The 19,244-nt window shown below is 39.2% G+C and overlaps 2 protein-coding genes across 3 annotated transcripts in view; one reads left to right on the top strand and one right to left on the bottom strand.

Annotated features, from left to right (window-relative positions):
- Positions 1 to 16,572, bottom strand: part of LOC134158723 (dynein axonemal heavy chain 5-like) — a 160,149-nt gene extending 143,577 nt beyond the window's left edge. Inside the window, exons 1-13 of the mRNA XM_062608958.1 lie at positions 16,458 to 16,572; positions 15,993 to 16,179; positions 13,581 to 13,681; positions 12,340 to 12,528; positions 12,155 to 12,229; positions 10,087 to 10,170; positions 8,627 to 8,698; positions 6,452 to 6,553; positions 5,452 to 5,638; positions 4,407 to 4,572; positions 4,193 to 4,286; positions 2,966 to 3,064; positions 1,851 to 2,032 (exon numbers count right to left, since the gene is read on the bottom strand). Coding sequence (XP_062464942.1) covers positions 1,851 to 2,032; positions 2,966 to 3,064; positions 4,193 to 4,286; positions 4,407 to 4,572; positions 5,452 to 5,638; positions 6,452 to 6,553; positions 8,627 to 8,698; positions 10,087 to 10,170; positions 12,155 to 12,229; positions 12,340 to 12,528; positions 13,581 to 13,681; positions 15,993 to 16,167 — 1,526 coding nt within the window. The 5' untranslated portion in view covers positions 16,168 to 16,179; positions 16,458 to 16,572. The remainder of the gene's footprint in view (positions 1 to 1,850; positions 2,033 to 2,965; positions 3,065 to 4,192; positions 4,287 to 4,406; positions 4,573 to 5,451; positions 5,639 to 6,451; positions 6,554 to 8,626; positions 8,699 to 10,086; positions 10,171 to 12,154; positions 12,230 to 12,339; positions 12,529 to 13,580; positions 13,682 to 15,992; positions 16,180 to 16,457) is intronic.
- An 875-nt stretch (positions 16,573 to 17,447) lies between these two features.
- The window catches only part of EXOC3 (exocyst complex component 3), a 28,609-nt gene continuing 26,812 nt past the window's right edge, over positions 17,448 to 19,244 (top strand). The window contains exon 1 of one of the 2 annotated variants that reach the window (XM_062608955.1): positions 17,448 to 17,554. The gene's annotated coding sequence lies outside the window, so the exon portion shown is untranslated. Of the gene's footprint in view, positions 17,603 to 19,244 lie in introns of both variants that reach the window. The other variant, XM_062608953.1, reaches the window with a different exon arrangement.

The raw sequence follows: 19,244 nt of genomic DNA, 5'->3' as shown, positions 1-19,244 counted from the left end.
TTCTTTAAACAGGTTCACCAGGAAAACAGTGGTTCCTAAGGCCACTGATCTTATACACAGTTGTTCATTAACCTTGAGGTACTACTATAGATGAGATACATAGATGAGGCATGGAAATTAGCCTTAAACCATTTACACAAGGCTACTGCTCCACTTCGGCTTTATCTTTCATCTTCAAAAAGATCATTGGGAATTAAAATGATAGTCAAACTTTATAGCTTGAAACCACTAACTGGAACAGAAAGAAACTTTTGCAGGAACTGCAGCAGCAAGTAAGTAAATGAGAAGAATGTTTCAAAAATAAGTTGGCTAGAATAAACAAATTAAAAAATCTATTCTATTTTTATTTACATTCATTGTTTATAATAAACACAGCCAGTATTTAACAGATTACAGGTTATTTCTGAAAATTTCCCTTTGCCTACATCAAAATACAGGAGGAATCCAAATTATTTGTCAAATTTACTTTTATGTTTCCTAGCCTATTACCTCAGTGTCACCTTTGACTTGGCTGGAATTTAAGCACAGACATCCTGATTGTGTCTTGATGAAGCTTATAATATCTTTTCCTTCTCACCTCAGTAACTATATTCTTGCTCCAATTAATACTCTTTCAAGAGACTATTCCAATCATTACTTTTCTAGTGGATGTCTTTAGATGTCATGCTTATCTTAAGCCCTCTTTGTGGTTCCCCCTTTTCTTTTGCAAGACTTGCTCTTATAGTATGTGTTCTTCCTAGGCTATCTCCAGTCAACTTCTCATTCTTCAGACACACTTGCTCTGCCAGTGACATCAATGTTTACCACCCACTTGTTACATTTCATACAAACACTTCTGTGCTTCCACTTATGCTGTAGGTAGTGCTTGCAGCTCCTTGCAAGTAGCCATACAGAAGCTAACTCATCCCTTCCTGAAATGCTTCCTTTAGTTCTCCTGGCAGTGATGCCTATAAAATATCCAAGGGCATCACAGGGTTTGCTGAAAATGCTGTCATTCCAGCTGACCAACACTGCCTGATTGCAGTTTTTTCTTCATCCCTCTTTCCTCCATCCATCTCACTATTCACTTCTTATGTTTCAGATTGCAAGCTCTTATGTTTTAGACTGCAAGCTTTTTAGAGCTGAGGCAAACTTTTTGTTCATTTTACGTATATGGCCTAAAATTTGCTGAAAACCAGGGGCTCTTGCAATACTGACAGTTGTAACAAGAATAGAAAATAAAAACAAAACTAGCCTTAGGCATTTCTAACTAGCACACTTACAGTAAAAGCAGGGGTTTTTTTTTTAATGTAAGGCACCTCATTGGCACCATTTTCACCCCCCATGTGTTTGCTCATACAGCATTCTCCACAGAATACTCAAAAAATATTAGTCCCACCCTATCACCCACATACCTTGCTCCAAACAGAATCACAACTGAAATGTGATTCTGGTCCTGGTATATATTGTTGCTTTCCTCAAACTGACTTTCCTGTCCACTAAAAGCAAACTGTAAGTCTTAGACAGAATTTTTGCCAACCTGTTCTTGGAGCTTCTTTATGAAGAACCTTAGCTCCCAGTCCTAATTGCTCAAGTGTGTTTTGATCAAAAGAAGGCACGGGGACAAAATATTCAGTGTCATATACTAATACACATTTTGGGCTTTCCAGTAACAGTTTTTCCACAAAACATGGTCAATTTGTTTGTGTAGAGTACTTAATTCTACACACAATGAGTACTCAGTGACTGAAATCAGTGCCTGGTAGGAGGACAATGGGCTACTTAAACCAACTTTTAATAATCTTTATGAAGATCTGTAATTTTACTTCTAGTGTTAACAAAAGAAGATGAAATTATTAAAATTCCATTACTTGTCCAGATCCCAGATTTTTGAAACACCTTCACATAGATATGTCTTGCATGTATTAATCATCTGATTAGTGATTTTAAGAAGAAGAGATGTCATGCACTCTGATGTATTATAGTATAGTGATGTACAGTAGATCATACAGACAGTATTCATTAAACTGGGTATGTATTCCATCATCGTTACCTACAACAGGAAGAAAATAGGAAAGTCAGCAATTCAAGTTTCCTAAAAATTAATACAACAGAAAATATGACAGTTCTGGGAATATGTTTGCCAGTGGATAAACATCTTTTTTACTGTAACACATTCTTCTTGCATATATGTCATTATGAACTGAACCATCCAATTCATTTGTAGGAGCCTAACAAACTATGACCAAGATTAAAAAGTAGGGAATGGGTAATGAGTAAATGAACAGGTCTTCTTCCAGACTTAGACTTCCCAGAGGAAAAATAGAGGCTGTACTCATTTTGGCAATGGCCTCAAGTATATGAAGGTGCTGTAGTCTGCTCTGCAAAGAAACATGCTACCTGAGGAAAAGAAGTCATACACCGCTACAAAAAAAAAAAAGTAGGAAGGCTGTGGGAAGATCACGAAGAGGAAAGTTGGCCTTTGTTCATTTTGCCTAGATCTATACAGAAGAGAAATGCAGAAGAGAGAGGCAAGGCAACAATTACCTTTCTTTTACTGAGGACACTACACTACAGAGTTTTCTGTCCCACAGAAATGCATGCAAGCCAGATATACTGATAACCCAGAACAAAAGACAGTGAATGCTCTAGAAAAGGATAAACAAAGTATGGTATCTTAAAGTCAAGCCCAATATGGCAGAACTGTGAATAATTGCAGAATAAAAATGGTGTAAAATAGCACATTGGATTCAGACCTCAAGCTTTGAAACTAATTATTTAGAAAAATTGTAAGCAGCTGGATTATGTGTGAATCTTACGCATAAAATCTGTAAGTACAATCCACTAATGCCAAAGGAGTTAAGCTGTCTGCTAATCATTAAGTATAACAGTTAAATACTGAAAGCAGAAATATCATCCTTTCAGCAGCAAAAGCCTTTACTTTCTTTTCTGAATATCACACAAGTGCCTTTAGAGAACTACTTACAGGTGAAACTTTGGCAAGTGGACCGAAAAATTTATCCAATGTATATAAATATCTCACGTTGTCTTTAGCTTCATTGGCAGCAATTGTTATACTGCCATCCTGAAGGAAGAAAAAATAAAGAGAATTAATACTGCTAAAATTTACTGAATAGGTTCTTGCTCTTTTGCAGTGCATGACTATGATTCCATCTTGCAAGCATTTTCTCACGTAAGTGCTCCCAAATAACATATTTCTTCCTTACATAAGAAACAATCACTTTTGCATGCAAAAACTGGTAAAATCTACCAGGGAACATTTATGTAATTCCTTAGTTAGATCCCCAAAGTTTTTCTTTCCTGATGGAAGTACAACAGTATGGTTTTAATAATCTGACTTACATTTTAAAATGGTTTTAGCATGGTATTAATTCTACAGAACTTAAACAAGAACCCTAAGATGTACAAGGGTGTTTCCCATCCTTGTTTTAATAAATATTTGTTAGGGAAAATGAGTTCACAACTAATGTGTGTATATCCTGCTGTTCATGACAGCTATCCAGTACTTAGGAGGCAATGCTGCAAGAAAGAAATCTAGTTTATCATCCTTGGTTTGGCATCCAGAGTACTGACACTCTCATCTAAATTCCATTTATCATAAAAGTCTGCAAATATGTTAAGCATAAAATCAAAAACTCAGTAAGGTAACACTGTTTTCCTGGTCTACTATCAAAACAGATTACTTTTTTTAAATGCTGGAAAATCTACATTATATATTTAAGGGGGTCTTACTAGCTGTACATGGCCTACAGCTTATTTTCTGGCTTGTCTACAATTTTGACTGACAAGTTTACATTACAAATATCCACTTATCTGAAGTAGTAGTTATGCTACAAAAAGCCAGCTGTCAATAATTCTAAAAGCAGGATGATGAACCTTCAGACATTTCTAGAATTGGCCTGTACAGTGTACAGCACGAGGGAGACAGAAAATTGTTGCACTGCTCCATTGCTTTACTTTTGCACAACCATTCTGCCATGATGATAATGAAAGGTGCATTACGGAAGCACTGACTTCAAGTTATCTATTTAACTTCAGAATCATTGGTATTGTATGTTTTAACAAATGGATAATAAACTGCAGTTCAAAACCAGCATAAACATTCAAAACTATGTTTAGCATTGTTTTCAGTTCTGTATTACAAATACAATACTGTATTCATTTAGAACTTTTAATAAAACATAGCAATTACCAGCTCTTTCCACTGCTTTAATGTCTTTGATCTTGCTGCCTGAAGAATACTTATAATTTTCTTTACTCTTGAACTCCTGATCTCATCTAAAAGGCTTTGAAGAAAGAAACACATTTAATTCTCTCTTTGGAATAAAAGTTTACTTTAAAAAAAAAAAAAAATGTGCCTTTTTGGTTTTTTTTTAACACTGTGAGAGATAATGCAGGGATTTAACCTGTTGAATGATGACATTCTTGTCTTCCAGTATTCCAGCTCCGCAGACGGACCAATGTCATCAGCTTCTCTTCTCATTTGTTCACTCTCGACTATAACCTGTTTGAGCTGTTTGATCCAAATCATCACCAGTTCTTCAAGTTTCTCAGTGACCTCTGTGTTACTGCCTTCAAAATTATAGAATGGGACAGTCTCATAAGCACTATTATGTGTGTGGTTTTCTGCTTGTATTTAGTAAGTAAAGGTTATTTCACATTCTTCTCTTTCTGCCTCTGCAGCCTATTCCTTATTAAAGAATGGACACCATTATTAATAGTCACAAGTAACCCTTACACAGTGTAAGTCAGCAAATCCTTTAGATTGCCCTAGCAGATGAAAGAGTCAAGTTCACTTGGTACATTATATTTAGGAGTCATGGAGATTGTACTACTAAATGAATCTAAAGAACTTGTCCAGCTATATAACATTATTGTCTTAAGAGTCAGTAGTAGTTCTGTGGACGCTGTCTTGTCTTGGTTAATGGAGGGTTGAGAGGGATTGCTGAAGTATGGCATTAATCACTCTGAAAATCCATGTGGTGATAAGTGGTGGAAAGCTATTGTTCAAAGAGACACAGCTACTCTTTTTCTCACACACACATATATATACATGTAATTTTTAATAAATACATCTTTCCTGACTCACAGTCCTCAGAGACAGACTTAATATTGAACAGGGTTTTCTTAGTATCAAAGAAAGTGAAGACTATACACACTAGTAGATGTTTCACTCAGCAACTACTTGGCCAGCAAACTTGGAGGAACAGAGGACACTGCATACATGATATGCCAAGGAACTACCTAATCCTTTAAGATTTATGAATTAAAGGATAGGAGAATGATTAATGATTTTATGACTACAGAGTCAGAAACTTGGCAAGAGTAAGCAGAAAAATGCATACAGTTCAGGAAGATGAATTAATTCTTCAAAGTAAATTTTAACTAATGATGTAACATTTATTTAATAAGCAGCATCACTGTGCTCCCTTTGCCATAGGAATTACTCACCTGCAGTTATGTAGTCAGATGGGTTCTGTAAGTTGCTGACATAAACATCAATATCCACTTTTGTGAGATGAATTTTATCTTCTATATTCTGTCTTGATGATGACAAAATACCCAAAAATTTATCCACTGAGTACAGAAAGTCTTGTATCTGGCTGTTCTTCAAACCTTCTTTCACAGCTCCCCAGTTCTGATTATTTTATGATTTATGAAAAAAAAAAAAAAATCATAAAAGTGTGCCAGTATATATTTATCTGTATGCCCTTTAAAACACATTCATCTATACTATAACGTAAATAAAGTGTGCACTGATGTAATTATTCTGCTACACAAGAAGAAACAAACAAGCAAGACGATCTCAAGAAATAAAAATGTCTCCCTGCTCTCACTGTCTTCACACTGAATTGATGTTGTTTTTTTTTCAGTCTGAACAGAGAAGAGTATCTACTCTCCCTTCCTGCTCCTGAAAATGGTAGCATATGGTAACAGCATACAACAACATCATTCTTGACAGACACTGAGCTTCATTATATATCCTGCCTCTAATGTGTACTTCTGGAGGCAACAGAACCAACTGTGATGCTTTGTGAGTGCCACAGAACAAGGACAACTCAAAGAAGCTGGATACTTTGATTGTGATAGAGTGCTTGCTGCCCACACTCCAGAATAAAATCAAATACCAATGCCTTGTCCTGCCAGAAGGATTTGACTCTTCTTTCATTGCCAGCTTAATCTAGTTTTAATAAACTCACTGCAATTTTACCATATTATGGCTGCTATGCTATGTTCTCCTTTGTCATGAGCATTACAGCTGGTGCTATTGCTTGAAAATAAACCATATGAAATTCAAACATACAAATTGAATGAGTCCCACAAATATCCTATATTAGACTTTTATCTTTCTGTATCCTCTGTTATGTTGAATTGATGCACAAATAGAATAGAAGCAGCCACTTGCCTTAATTCCACATGTTCTTGAGAAGAAGACTAGCTATTTGATTACCTGTTGTGATTTAAGTGCTGGTATCATGATCTGGGACAAGAAAAAATCCAGGCCCTGAAGAATATTTCCATTAGTACAATCAAATATGCCAAAATTCACCTCCTTTGGGAAGAAACAAAAATTAGCAGAGTGCATGTGAACTTCTCCAACATTATACTATCTGAATGAAATTCAGACATGGAAGACATTATATATTTAGTCCACAACTACATAGGTTACATGAAATTCAGCTACTGAATTTGGATTGGACATAGACTAAAATTCAATTGGAAGTTCCCAGACTTGCCTTTATGTTTGAGTCACTGGAAGAGTCTGTCCCATATTGTAGCAACACTCCAGTGAACAATTAAAATTAAGCATTTAACATCAATGCATTCATTAATCTTAAGACAATAATATGTCTGTATTTCCTTTTTAGAGAAAGAGCTTCCATCTACAATAAATGCCTAAAAAAAGGACAACAAATACATCAGGCAAGAAATGCCTCTGTTGGTTGCACCATTTTCTCCAGTTCATTGTTGATGAACTTAAGCTTAGGAAGCACTTCTTCACTGACAGGTGGTCAAACACAGGAAAAGGCTTCCTAAAGACATGGTCAATCCTCAAAGCCTGCCAGTGTTTAAGAAGCATTTGGACAATGTCCTTCACAACACGCTTGAACTTGGTCAGTCCTGAAGTGGTCAGGCATTGGGACCAGATAATCATTGCAGGTCTCTTCCAAATAGTCAATGAACACGAGCCAGCAGTATGCACTCACAGCTCAGAAAACCAACCATATCCTGGGCTGTGTCACCAGCAGCGTGACCAGCAGGTCGAAGGAGGTGATCCTGCCCCTCTACTCTGCTGTCATGAGACCTCACTTGGAGTATTGTGTACAGTTCTGGTGTCCTCAACATAAAAAGGACAGGGAGCTGGTGGAACAAGTCTAGAGGAGGGCCACGAGGATGATCGGGGGCTGGAGCACCTCCCATATGAAGACAGGCTGAGAAAGTTGGGGCTGTTAAGCCTGGAGAAGAGAAGGCTGTGTGGAGACCTCATAGCAGCCTTCCAGTATTTGAAGGGGGCCTACGAGGATGCTGGAGAGGGACTCTTTGCCAGGGACTGTAGTGATAGGGCAAGGGTAATGGTCTTCAACCCTTATCAGTGTGAAGACTGGCTGACTGAAAATCAGGGCTTGTTTTACCTTCAATAGCTTCTAAAAATACTGCCTCACATACAGAATAAAGTTTGATGAGAGCTACATGACAGCCCCTGCAAAAAGAAGGCAATTACCAGAGAACCACAGAGAGAAGCCACCAAGGCAGCTAACTGAAGAGTTTGGACAAACATTCTGACAGGTATTCAACTGAAACAGCACAGCAGGACTGACAGGGCACGAGAACTGGAAGAGTGCTAGACATTACTTTTGCACCTCTGGATAACATATTTGTAAAAATATTGTTATAAAGCAAGTGGCTGAGAATAACGGAAGTATTAATTTCCGTGACTGCAGCTGGAGAACAAATTTACTACAGCTTTGGCCTGCTCAAATGGAACACATCAACCTATTAGTGACTAATAAGGAGAAAAATCTGTACAGCATAAAAATGAAGGCATCAATATTTTTGAGCATATTATTTCAGGCTTATTACTTTTTTTTTTTTTAATGTTAAAGTCTATTCTTAGTTGTTAGTATCTGGATGATCTTCTATTGCAAGTATTTCCCAAGAACATGAGTCTCTCTGAAAGTCAGTAAAGTCTGTTACAGGTACTTTCTTTATACACAGCTAAAGCTACTAGGGGCAGGAAAACCTTGCTTCAGTTAGTTTCAACTATGATCTTTATTTCAAAAGATGCAGTTATTTAAATGCAGCATTTCCATTATTTAGGCTCATTATTTAAAAGAAAATGTCCCGGTTTCAGTCTTTATTTCCTATTGCCGTTAAGATACATGTTTTAATGACTGATTAATAATTAATTTTTATTAATTAAAATTTTGGTTTTAGTAATAATATTGCAGTTGCTAATGTCCAAATCATTAGGCCATTACTTTATCATAAATACTTATTCAGATGAAAAGAATTTCTATTAAACAGAACTAGACATTTTCGTGAAAGCATTCTGACCCCAGTTGCATGAATAAAGGTCTAAGAAAATATTAAGTAGACTGCAATAACTGCATGATTTTGGTCTTACTTGGGAAACATTTGACACAGTTACAACTTTCTCTGATATCCTTAGGAAAAACGCACAAGTTCCTGTGAGGTCCTGTAAAAAGGACAAAATGCATATGGTTAGAAAGAATACATGTGTACAGTAAAAATAATTTACTTAAAAATGTGCTGAAAATAAAATTGTAAAAAATATATTACTTAAAAAGGTAGTGAACTATTTGTAGGATATTTGAAAATATGTCCCTCCCAAATCAAATCCTTTTTCTCCATCTGACATAAGAAAGTCAAAATGCTCTTTTGGGCAAACCAGTTCAGTACTGCATCTCTACCAAGAAAATGAGGTTCAGGGACAGCTCATAAGCTAGGCTGTTTCCTGGGCTCCATTCCTCTTGTATTTCCTGAGTACCTGTGATCATTGTATGACAGCTGGTAGATGACATATTCCTGTCTAGCAATTTTAGTATTCATTTATGGACCTATCCATGAGATTGACTAATCCCTTTCAGAATCTGCCAACATCTATTCACTAAAAAGCTCTAAAGATATCCTCAGCTTTCAAACACTGAAATTACTTTTCATAGATACTTAGATCAGCATGGAACATCTTAGAATGACATTTAATTTTTTTAAAAAGGAACTTAAAAGATTACTAAAAATGCCTGATCCAAATACTTTTTAACATGTATTTTCATCTTTTTGATGGACTGACATAATGTCGAAGTTTCAAATCAGTACTGCAACAATACTTATTTTAATCTATTAAATCTAATAATAATTCAACTATAATAAATATGAAAAGCCATTCCAATTGGTGAAATTGGCAGAGGAATCAACCTCACTTCTCCTCTGAAAGAAAGAAGGAATTCTTCAGCTATGTCTTTTCTTACATAACAATGTTAATATACGCTCACTGGGGGGGGGGGGGGGGGAACATCACTATGTCGTATTCAAAGAAAATTGTATATGGTACACCTGATTCCCCCCAGAAGAGATGGAAAGAAAGAAATTAATCCGAAATCTTACTGACTACTCTGAATACGTGCTGAATAATGCTTAGACATTACAGTCAGGAGGTCATTGTAAGAATTTGAATGCAATAAAGGAATTATTAAAGGCATTTCTGGAGTAACGTGCAGTATAATAATATGAAAGGAAATAATACAAAACCGAGAACTGCACTTTTAAGCTAGAAGTGCACAAGCACTGGAAAAACGCTTAACCTGCAGTCATTAACAAAAATGTTAGGATCTGCAAATTTTTGACAAGGGTTTATTTGACCTGCACTCCTCTCAAATGGCCAAATCCACTAATCATTATTTCTTTATAGATGAATTACAGCCTCTGCTCCCATTATAAGAACATGGACTAAGTACTTAAATACCTATCCAAGAATTACAAAAAGCTGTTTAACACTGAACAACTGTTAGGTTTTTTCGATATTTTATTTTTCAAATGTCATCTAATGAATTTTTTCAACCATACCTCAGTAGAACCCATGGTAATAAATAACTTCTTCTGAAGCAAACTGTTTGTTGACCCATCCGACCTCAATGAGGCATTCAACTTCTGCTAGTAATTAAATTATAAACAAAAGGTTAATAAAACTATTATCATACAAATACCTCATCGTATTTGAGTATTTGAATTATAACTAAGCTTATTCTGAGTCAGTGAGGTTGCCTTTATCTGGAGAATAAGCTCTGCATGAATCTCACAGTCCCTTATTAACAGCTTCATAGCCCTGTTCTTTGAGAAAAAATCAAAGAAGAAGAGGGCAAAAAATTATCAGAAAATAAAATGAAATTAAATCTGAAGTGTTTTCCAGAGCAGCTCTCCCTTTTGCAGCCATTGGTCCCTCTCTACTGAGATGTATCTTCAAACTCTTCTCTTTGAAGTAACAATAAAGTCTTCCGCCTAATTTTCTGTCACACACTTCGGAAAATAATCTGTAGAACTTGGAAGAATGTAACAGAAAATAATGTGGAAGAAGCCTCAGGCCTCTTCATAAAAAGTCAAGTGTTCAGCTCCTGCTAGACTAAATATGTGATGTATGATACACAGTGGTGGCTCCCCATTTCCACCCCAAACCAGCATCTTCTAACCCCTGTGCACAGTCTCAAGTGAAAAACACACCCAACCTGGAGAGAGATGAGGAGCACTGAAGAAAGCATTTTTGATAACTCTTGGTAAGAACATGTTTACTAGGTCAGGACAAGAGTCTGCCCTAGCCAGTATTTTGTCTCCAAGAGTGACCAAAAATGGGGAAGAACATGGCAAGCATGTATGATACTGCCCTTGGGTAATCTCCAATTCTCCAATATGTTTGCAACCAATCTGTTCACAAAACAGTCAATTTAATGAGATCTCTTGGCTCATCAGGATGCAGTGAAAGATGCTAGAGATGGCATTCATACATTCCATCAGACACATTTTTTTATGCTATGCTGCTTTTGCAACAAAATTTTCAAAAATTGGTATTTTAATGGTTAAAAAGACCAAAATAAAACAAAATTAGATGCAGAAATTAAACATTCAACTTAATCCAAACTGGGCATTTATTTCTGTTTTTTCAGTTAAGGAAAATAATTTCAAGATTTTTAGTTTCATCTTAATTTAAGTCAGAGATCAATAGATTCATACCACAAATGTACATGCACAGTCCCAGAGAAAGGAAAAACTAATTAAACTGTTTTGACAGCTAAATTGATTCTGTGCTTTGTAAAGTCTTCAAGCACTTCCAGTACCACTCAAAGTTCTTTTAACTGATCTAGGTTATAACAAATCTGTAATTCATTTTTGCACTTAATTGAGGATTAAGCATTATCAACTGGTTTTCCTCCCCAGAAAGCCTCACCACATGGTGAGTTAGCTCACCCTCATGTCTCCTCAATGACATCACCTGAAAGGACTGAGGAAGGACTTCTACAGTTCAGGAAGCTCACACAGTCACATTAGGCAATTTCAAGGTCACTTAGCACCTTCTGATATCACACACTCAGTGGAAGCTGAACAATGATTGTGCTTTTTATGAAGAGGCTTCTCCTCAGAATTGAAGGGGAGAGAAATACATCTTGGGAACCACAAGTTTTCCAAGTTTAAGATGATATTCCACAGAACAGGACATGAACATGAAGGCACCTTACTTTAGAAAGAAATTGCATTATTTTTCACCTTCTTGAATGACTTTGTCCATAGTGCAGGTGGTGCAGTTCAAAAGGAGAAGACAAAATGGTTCTTATACATATAATACTTCTGCTCTCTAATTCAGTATTTAAACTCTGAATACTGTGAACATTGCCTCACTTCATAATTTTTGAAGTTTGGATTTTTACTTTGGCCATTTTTAATAAAACCAGCATCAAACCATGCCACAAGGCATTTTCCTGTTTTCATGTAAACCAGGATGGCAATATATAAACATGTGTGTTCTTTCCCCACTGGCAAGCATAGCAAAAATAATCTGTGTTAAGATTTTCTGAATTTTGCAACAGTCATATTAATTTCTTTAAAATGTAATTTTGCTTTTGCAAAAATAATAACAGAAACATACCTGCAATACATCTTGATAAAAGAAGAGCAACTTTTTAATCCCACTAGGGGCAAAGAACAGTTCTATAAGTTGAAACTAGAAACAAAATTACAATTGTAGTTAATTGTGAAGTAGTTTCAAAAACTGGAAATTATGGTAATACATTTAATAATAATAACAACAACATTAATTTAATTAATATTTACCTTGTCATCAGAAATAACAGCCTCCTCCACTTGCTGCTCACTTAAGCCTATCCCATATGCTAATCTTGATATCAAATACTTGTATCTTTCATCTATCTGAGCTCTTCTCTCTTCTTTGGTGACTTTGGCTTGCTTGGCTAGTTCTTTCCTAGTTTCACTGGAAAGTACTATACTTTTCTTACCAGTTGTCTAGAAAACAAAAATTTGTCATAGAGAGATTCTTTTTCCTCACTTAAAGATTGTATTTTATAATGTTGGTCTTTAAGCTGGTTTCATAAACTACTTCAGGCAGAAACATAAAAAAAAAAAAAAAATCTAAGAAATGCAGAGGGAAAAGATCAGTAATAATTAATTTGTTGGGCCAGAATTATTTCTCAATGGAAATAAATAAAACAAATCCACTATAAAAACAGTCACCACTGGAACAAGTATACAATTTATGTTTAATATGTAGGTCATATAATGTTAGTAGCAGAAAGATAAAGAAGGAATTCTATGTAGCCAAAGGATTTTTTTACATCTTCATAATAGCATGAACAAGACTAAAAATAGATATGGTAAATAACATTCTTGAAACAACAACCTTCAGAAGCCATGCAAAAAAATAAAGATTAGGGGGAAAAAGTCCCCACTGAGCATTTCCTTCTACACAAATCTCCCACTGATGTGAGTATCTGAAGTCTGGGGATGTCTGGAGGGTCTCCAAACATCACAATTTTTATTGGAGAGAAAAGATAAATTGCATCATCTTCCCAGTACCCTAAACTAGGACTTGTAACTGATCAATCCTGATTTATTCATGGATTAAAAAAACAAAAATCTGGATGACATCCAGTCAGTCTTTTATCATCTCTGGCTCCATGCCAATAGCTGGACCTTTTGTTTTGCATATGTCTGCCTTGATGCAGAATTACCTTATTCAAATATTCTTAACCAATTTTATTTTTCATCTTGGCAAAGAAAGGGGATCAACCAGTGGATGATCAAAAAAAAAACCCCAAAGCCAAAATCCCAGCAACACACAGTGTGAGCACAGAATGTAAACGGCCTAACATTATATATGTTTTTGAGTAGTTCACTGTTCTTTTTCCTTGTAATTAACAGGCAATGAAGAAACTCAGTGCCCTCCAGTATGAGGACAAACGTTTATCAATGAGGACTTCAAGAACAGTCTGTACAGAAGAAAATTTAACAGAAAAAAGGTAGCTAAGTCACCACCTATTTTAGCATAAAGCACTTGCCGGAAGAACAGCAGTCAAAGGTGATACTGTGGCAGCAGAAGCTAGCTCAGTGCTCCTTGTCTTCAGTTCCCCTCCACGTCTACGATGCTTACTTTCTGTGTCTAGTTAAAAGAAGTGACAAATCTAATTATTCAGCCTCAGAAGCTGTTAGTGGGAAAAGGTGTCTTATAATGGCTTTTATCTCAAGTGCAATTCCAACAATCCCTACCAATAGCAATAGAGGCAAGAAAAAGCAATTTAAGGTACTAGCTTGAAGAAATCAGTTCTGGGAAAAAAAAACAGAGATTCTGAAATATTGCCACTTTTCACACTTGCTATTGTCACCTAGTTACTCCTCTTCTTTTACCTCACCTAAATTCTGATTGTCAGTCTCATGCACTTCTGACAAACTTGATACTTACAGAAGCTTGCAAGACAATTTGAGCACATGGAGTATCTGAAGAATAAATACTGCTAGTACTTACAATAAAACCAAACCACGTATCATTAGAGTGTATAACCATCTTCTGCTGCTTGTTTAAGCCTCCTTATGAGGCTTTGAAGACCTTCACGTTATGTAACAAAAAAATCTATTGCATGCCTTTGTTTTTCCTAGAAATTGGGATTTGAATATTTTGAAGTAATTTAAGTAACAAATAAGAGTGTTCATGTTTTCCTAAGTACTTATAACTTATTTCCAGTCAGTTGCCATTTCTCTTCTATCTCTTCTAAATATTTCAATTACAAAGCATTCCTAAATATTGCTTTATCTCTTCTTAAAAGAAAAATTATTTTAGTTAGCTTCAAAAAATATAATGAATGCACTTTCACAGCCCTTCACTGGACTCTCTCCAAGTATCTGTCCATGTCTCTTGTACTGAGAGGAACTGGACCAGGGATGCCAGGCAAGGCCTCACAAGTGCTGAGTGGAGAGGATGGATCATCTCCCTTGACCTGCTAGCAACAATCTTCCTCATCCAGCCCACAGTATCATTAACATTCTTGGCCACAAGGGCCCATTGCTACCTCACCTCCCATTTGGTGTCCACCAAGACCCCCAGGTTCTTCTCTGCCAAGCTGTTTTCCAGCTGGTCACACCCCGTCACGGTTTATTCCTCCCCAGGTGCAGGACTTTGCACTTCCCCTGTTGAACCGCCTGAGGCTCCTTTCAGGCCAAGTCCCCAGGTTCTCCAGGTCCCTCTGGATGGCAGCACGATCCCCCAGTGTATCAGCCAACCCCTCCCAGTTACATGTCATCAGCAATCTTGCTAAGGGTACACTCTAACCCATCATCCAGATTACTAATGAAGGTGTTAAACAGGGACCCAGTATTGACTCCTGGGGTACATCTCTAGTTAACGGCTTCCATTGTGCCCCTGATCACCACCTTCTGGGTTTGCCTGTTCAGTTTTCGATCCATCTCACTGTGTGCTCAACCAGCTCACACTTCATTAGCTTCTCTATGAGAGGACTGAAGGTGAAATTAAAATTGTAACAGCTCAGCAGGGGCAATTTGTGGCATGTAGAGCAAGAAGGTTCAATTGCAGAAGGGGTTAAAGGTGGCTGGAAGAAGTAATGCCGGTGACAGAACAACTCCCTCTAAGGGAGTGTAGTTTCCTTTGGTAATAGGATAAATAGCCACAGCATTGTCTTGTAGCCATCCTGAAATCCAGGCTCATGGTCTACCTAGTCAAGCGTTTCTTCCATTGATGAATTCCTGATGACTGCTCCCAATCACCCTTTTTGTATTTCATGTGCCTGGAAATGGTATTTAGGATTAACTGCTGCATCACTTTCCCAGGGACTGAGGTTAGGCTGCCTAGCCTGTAGTTCCCCAGGTCCTCCTTCTTGGAGACAGGAGTGACATTTGCTTTCTTTCACACCTCAGTGTCGTGACTCTCTCCCAGTTGCCATGAGCATTCCAAAATTATTGAACACGGCCTTACAATGACATCAGCCAGATCCCTCTATGCTCGTGGGTGCATCCCATCGGGTCCTATGGGTTTACATATGCCCACTTATTCAATCTATTATCACAATATATTCCAGAAAAGAGATGCCATACTATAAACCATATTATAGAACATACCATACTATAGAATATGACTCATTTTAATGCCAGAAAAAATGGTTCTAATCATGTTACTATGATTCAACACTAGGAAATCTGCTAAGGGATCAGAGATGCACTGTGCATGACTTTGTAAATACATATATATATATAAAAGCATTCATTTATATGTACATGTTTATTTATAAAGCTGAAAATTGCACATTGGAGTCCCTACACTAGCACATTCAGAATAGCACGTGCCCACCCAGTACACATAAGTACAAACTTGAACACTGTCCTTAATTACTTTCCCATTTTGTTCCTGGATTTTTCTCCATACAAAGGCAACATGAAGTACTTAGCGTTATTTTCTTCCTTACCTTTTTTTATAGCAATGAGAGGTGGACAGAGATCGATGTTGGGTTTGGAAGAAAGCTGCACTGCTTTCAGTTGCTCTGATTCCTGCTGTGCAGAGTGACCAGGAGAGGAACTACGCTCGAGAATTCCCCCTAACTCAGTCTCATCTCCCAGAGCCTCCTCCATTTCCACCACCATACGAAAAACAACCTAAATCCACAATACAGAAGATGACCAGATAATGTTACACGGTAACCACCAACCACACTTTCAGTACTTTTATCCATTACTGCACCGATATGACAGACTAGCAAAGAAAAGAAGAAGAAAATATTCTCCATTTCTGGTTGCTAATTTAAAATCAGAAGATCTAAGCAGTTTACAAAGTGATAAAAGCTCCTGTCAGGATGCCTGTTACCAAAACTTTATTTGTAACTGCATAACTGCCATTTCCCTCTGATCAGCCCGCTGCAGTTAGGAACTCACACGTTGAGGGGCAGGTTAAGCTCCGTCTTACAGGGCAGCCGCAGGTCCCACCGCAAAGCACTGCACACAGAGCGCGGCCGAAGCACTTGCTTTACCTGAAGCAGGCTTTAAAGCATTGATTGTTGCTGCCAGCTACTATAGCAACTTGTACACAAAACCAGTCCCCAGGAGGCACCTCGGCTGTCCCAGTTTCCCCCCGTATCCACCAACCCAATGCTGATGACACAGCTACTTGTCTTTTTAAATGCACCACAGTTCTTCTCAACATGTATACTAAATCCTAAACGAGCAGCTCCCCTGAGCCCCGGCGTTTCTGTTGTGCAGAGCCAGGGCAGGCTGTGGCGAGCTGCGTCCCCGCAGTCACAACACGCTCCTGAACACAGCCCTTCTCGACGTGACAGCAACCCAAGTTGTGAACAGCATGTGAGGACACGGCTGAGTTAAGGGACTTTTGCTCTGCCGGGCAAAGCCACTTCCACATGGATCTATAAAGCACGGCATGATTTTAAGCTTATCCACCTACAGGATTCCTTTTCCAGATGATACCCCAAGCTTTCACTGCAACAGGCTAAAACTCAAACTCACAGGTTTAATGCCGCAAAGGACTTCCGCCCTTTATCTTTTTAACCGATCTCGGTGACCTCGAATCAGGCCCCAAAAGTACTGACAGTCCCCTAAGGGAGGGAAACAGTGATGTGCCACCGGTAGCCCCACAGGCTGCAGCCCCGAGCCTGCTCTGAGGCGATGTGGGCGTCGCCCACTCTGTCGTCCCGCCACCATGACGAGGCTCCCCGTGGAGCGCAAGCGGCGCTGCTCCGCGGACACTAAACCAGCATAAATCGTTCTTGCAGAGACCTTCTCGGTTATTAAAAGCCCCCATCTTTTCCCCGCTCCGCCTCCGGGGGCAAGCGCACCCCACTTCAGAGAACTGATGAAGGACACCAGCGCGCATGCGCACAGGCCACCGGCAGTGGAGACCCACGGAGGGGGAAGCAGGAGGAGGCGGTGGTTTCTTTCTGCGCCTGCGTGGCGTGCGGGGCTCCCGGCGCGTGCGCGGTGCCGGCCTGTCAGTGGCTTCCCGCGGGGCGGGCTGCACCCGGTAAGTGGGAGCCGTGGCTTTTTCCGCCCCGCACCGGTGCCCCGGTCGGTGAGCGAATCTGCGCTGTCTCCTGCAGGGATGTCGCGACCGCAGTCTGTCAGCGGGAAGCGGGAGGAGGGACGGGCTGGGCTGGGCCAAACCGAACCCATCCAGGGAGACCCTCGGGATGATGAGGCCGAAGCGGGTGCTGAGGGCTCCTCTGGCGTGGCCGCCGGCCGAGGGCCTCTGCCGAGCCCGTTGGAGCTCGGTGCGGCGGGGCTGCAGCCTTTCTTGCGTGCCCGGGATCAGGTGTCCGTCTTCAGCCCGGCAAGGATGGGCACCTGCGTCAATGCAAGTAATTCGAGTTGACCCGTCTCCCACAGGGAGTGCGGCCGGGAGGAGCCGGGCGGCGCTGGGGCTGCCGGCTCGGGTTGCCACGGCTTCCTCCGGGCTTTGTTTTGGGGGTTGTGTCCCAAACCTGGGTGTCCCTGCGCTCCTCTAGTTCAGAAGGTGGCTTCTGGGGCGGACAGGGGCCTCCCCTGTGAAAGCATCGCCCCGCTGGTTGGCTGCTCGGCTCCCTGCCGGAGGATAAGGATGTGCTTGTAGCTGAAGCCTTTCCAGGGCTGCTCGGGACTTTCTTTTGTTTGCTTCTCCCAGTACTTTGCTCTGAAGGTGTTTGTGGTTTTGACTCACAGCCTCTGTGCAAAGCTGACATGTTTTTTTTAAGTTTGTGCTTCCTTTTGAATGGTTGGTAGTTGTGCAACAACCTGTCTACCTCAGCAAGTTAGTATGTAATCGGTTAGATTACACTATGCTGACTGCTGATTTTGTTCATGAAGTCTACTTAATGTGCCTGGGTAGTAGCTCTGTGGGTTAAAGCTGTCTTAACTCTGCTGAATGTAGTCAGAGTTGTTAATAAAGGAGTAAGTCAGTATAAAGCTCTCTACTACAGATATAATTTCTGTAGTAAATTCATATTTTAAATTAAAAAAAAAAAAAGCATATATAGCATAATAATATATAATAGCTTTTGTCCCTGGAAGCATTCAGAAAACATGTAGATGAGGCCCTCTGTGACATTGTTTAGTGGTGGCCTTGGCAGTCCTGGGGTAATGGTTGGACTTGATCTTAAAGGTCTTCTCCAACCTAGCTGATTTTTATGATCCTATGAAATGGATTGGGCTAAACAAAACTGCTGTATTTATTCAAAAGTGTGAGTGCTAGGAATAGGTACTCCACCATGACATGTCAAGTATGAAGTGACAGAATTGTAGAATGATTTGGGTTGGAAAGGACCTCAAGATCATCTAATTCCAGCACCCCTGCCATGGGCAGGGACACCACCAGGTTGCTCAGAGCCCCATCCAACCTGGCCTTAAACACTGCCAGGGACAGAACATTTGCCACTTCTCTGGGCAGCCTGTTCCAGTGCCTCACCACCCTCAGAGTAACATCTTATCTAAATTTACCCGCTTTCATTTTAAAGCCATTCCCCCTCATCACCTCACCGCGTGCCCTTGAAATGAAACATCATTTGAGCTAAACAGGCCATTAGGTAGAAAAGTGATGGGTATGGTTGCACAGCTGAGGTAAAGACAGACATGAGTTTATGCTGTAGAAATAATTCTGAAATAAATGCATATGTACACATGTGATTTTTGAAGATACTAGAGATACAGATCGTGAGATACTGGATGAAGGAATTTGAGAC

Source organism: Pezoporus occidentalis, unplaced genomic scaffold (assembly GCF_034315485.1).
Source record: "Pezoporus occidentalis ecotype Australia unplaced genomic scaffold, CSIRO_AGI_Poc_V1 ctg132, whole genome shotgun sequence".
Classification (NCBI taxonomy): domain Eukaryota; kingdom Metazoa; phylum Chordata; class Aves; order Psittaciformes; family Psittacidae; genus Pezoporus; species Pezoporus occidentalis.
Note: the sequence above shows the minus strand (reverse complement) of the source record. Positions and strands in the feature narration are given on the sequence as shown.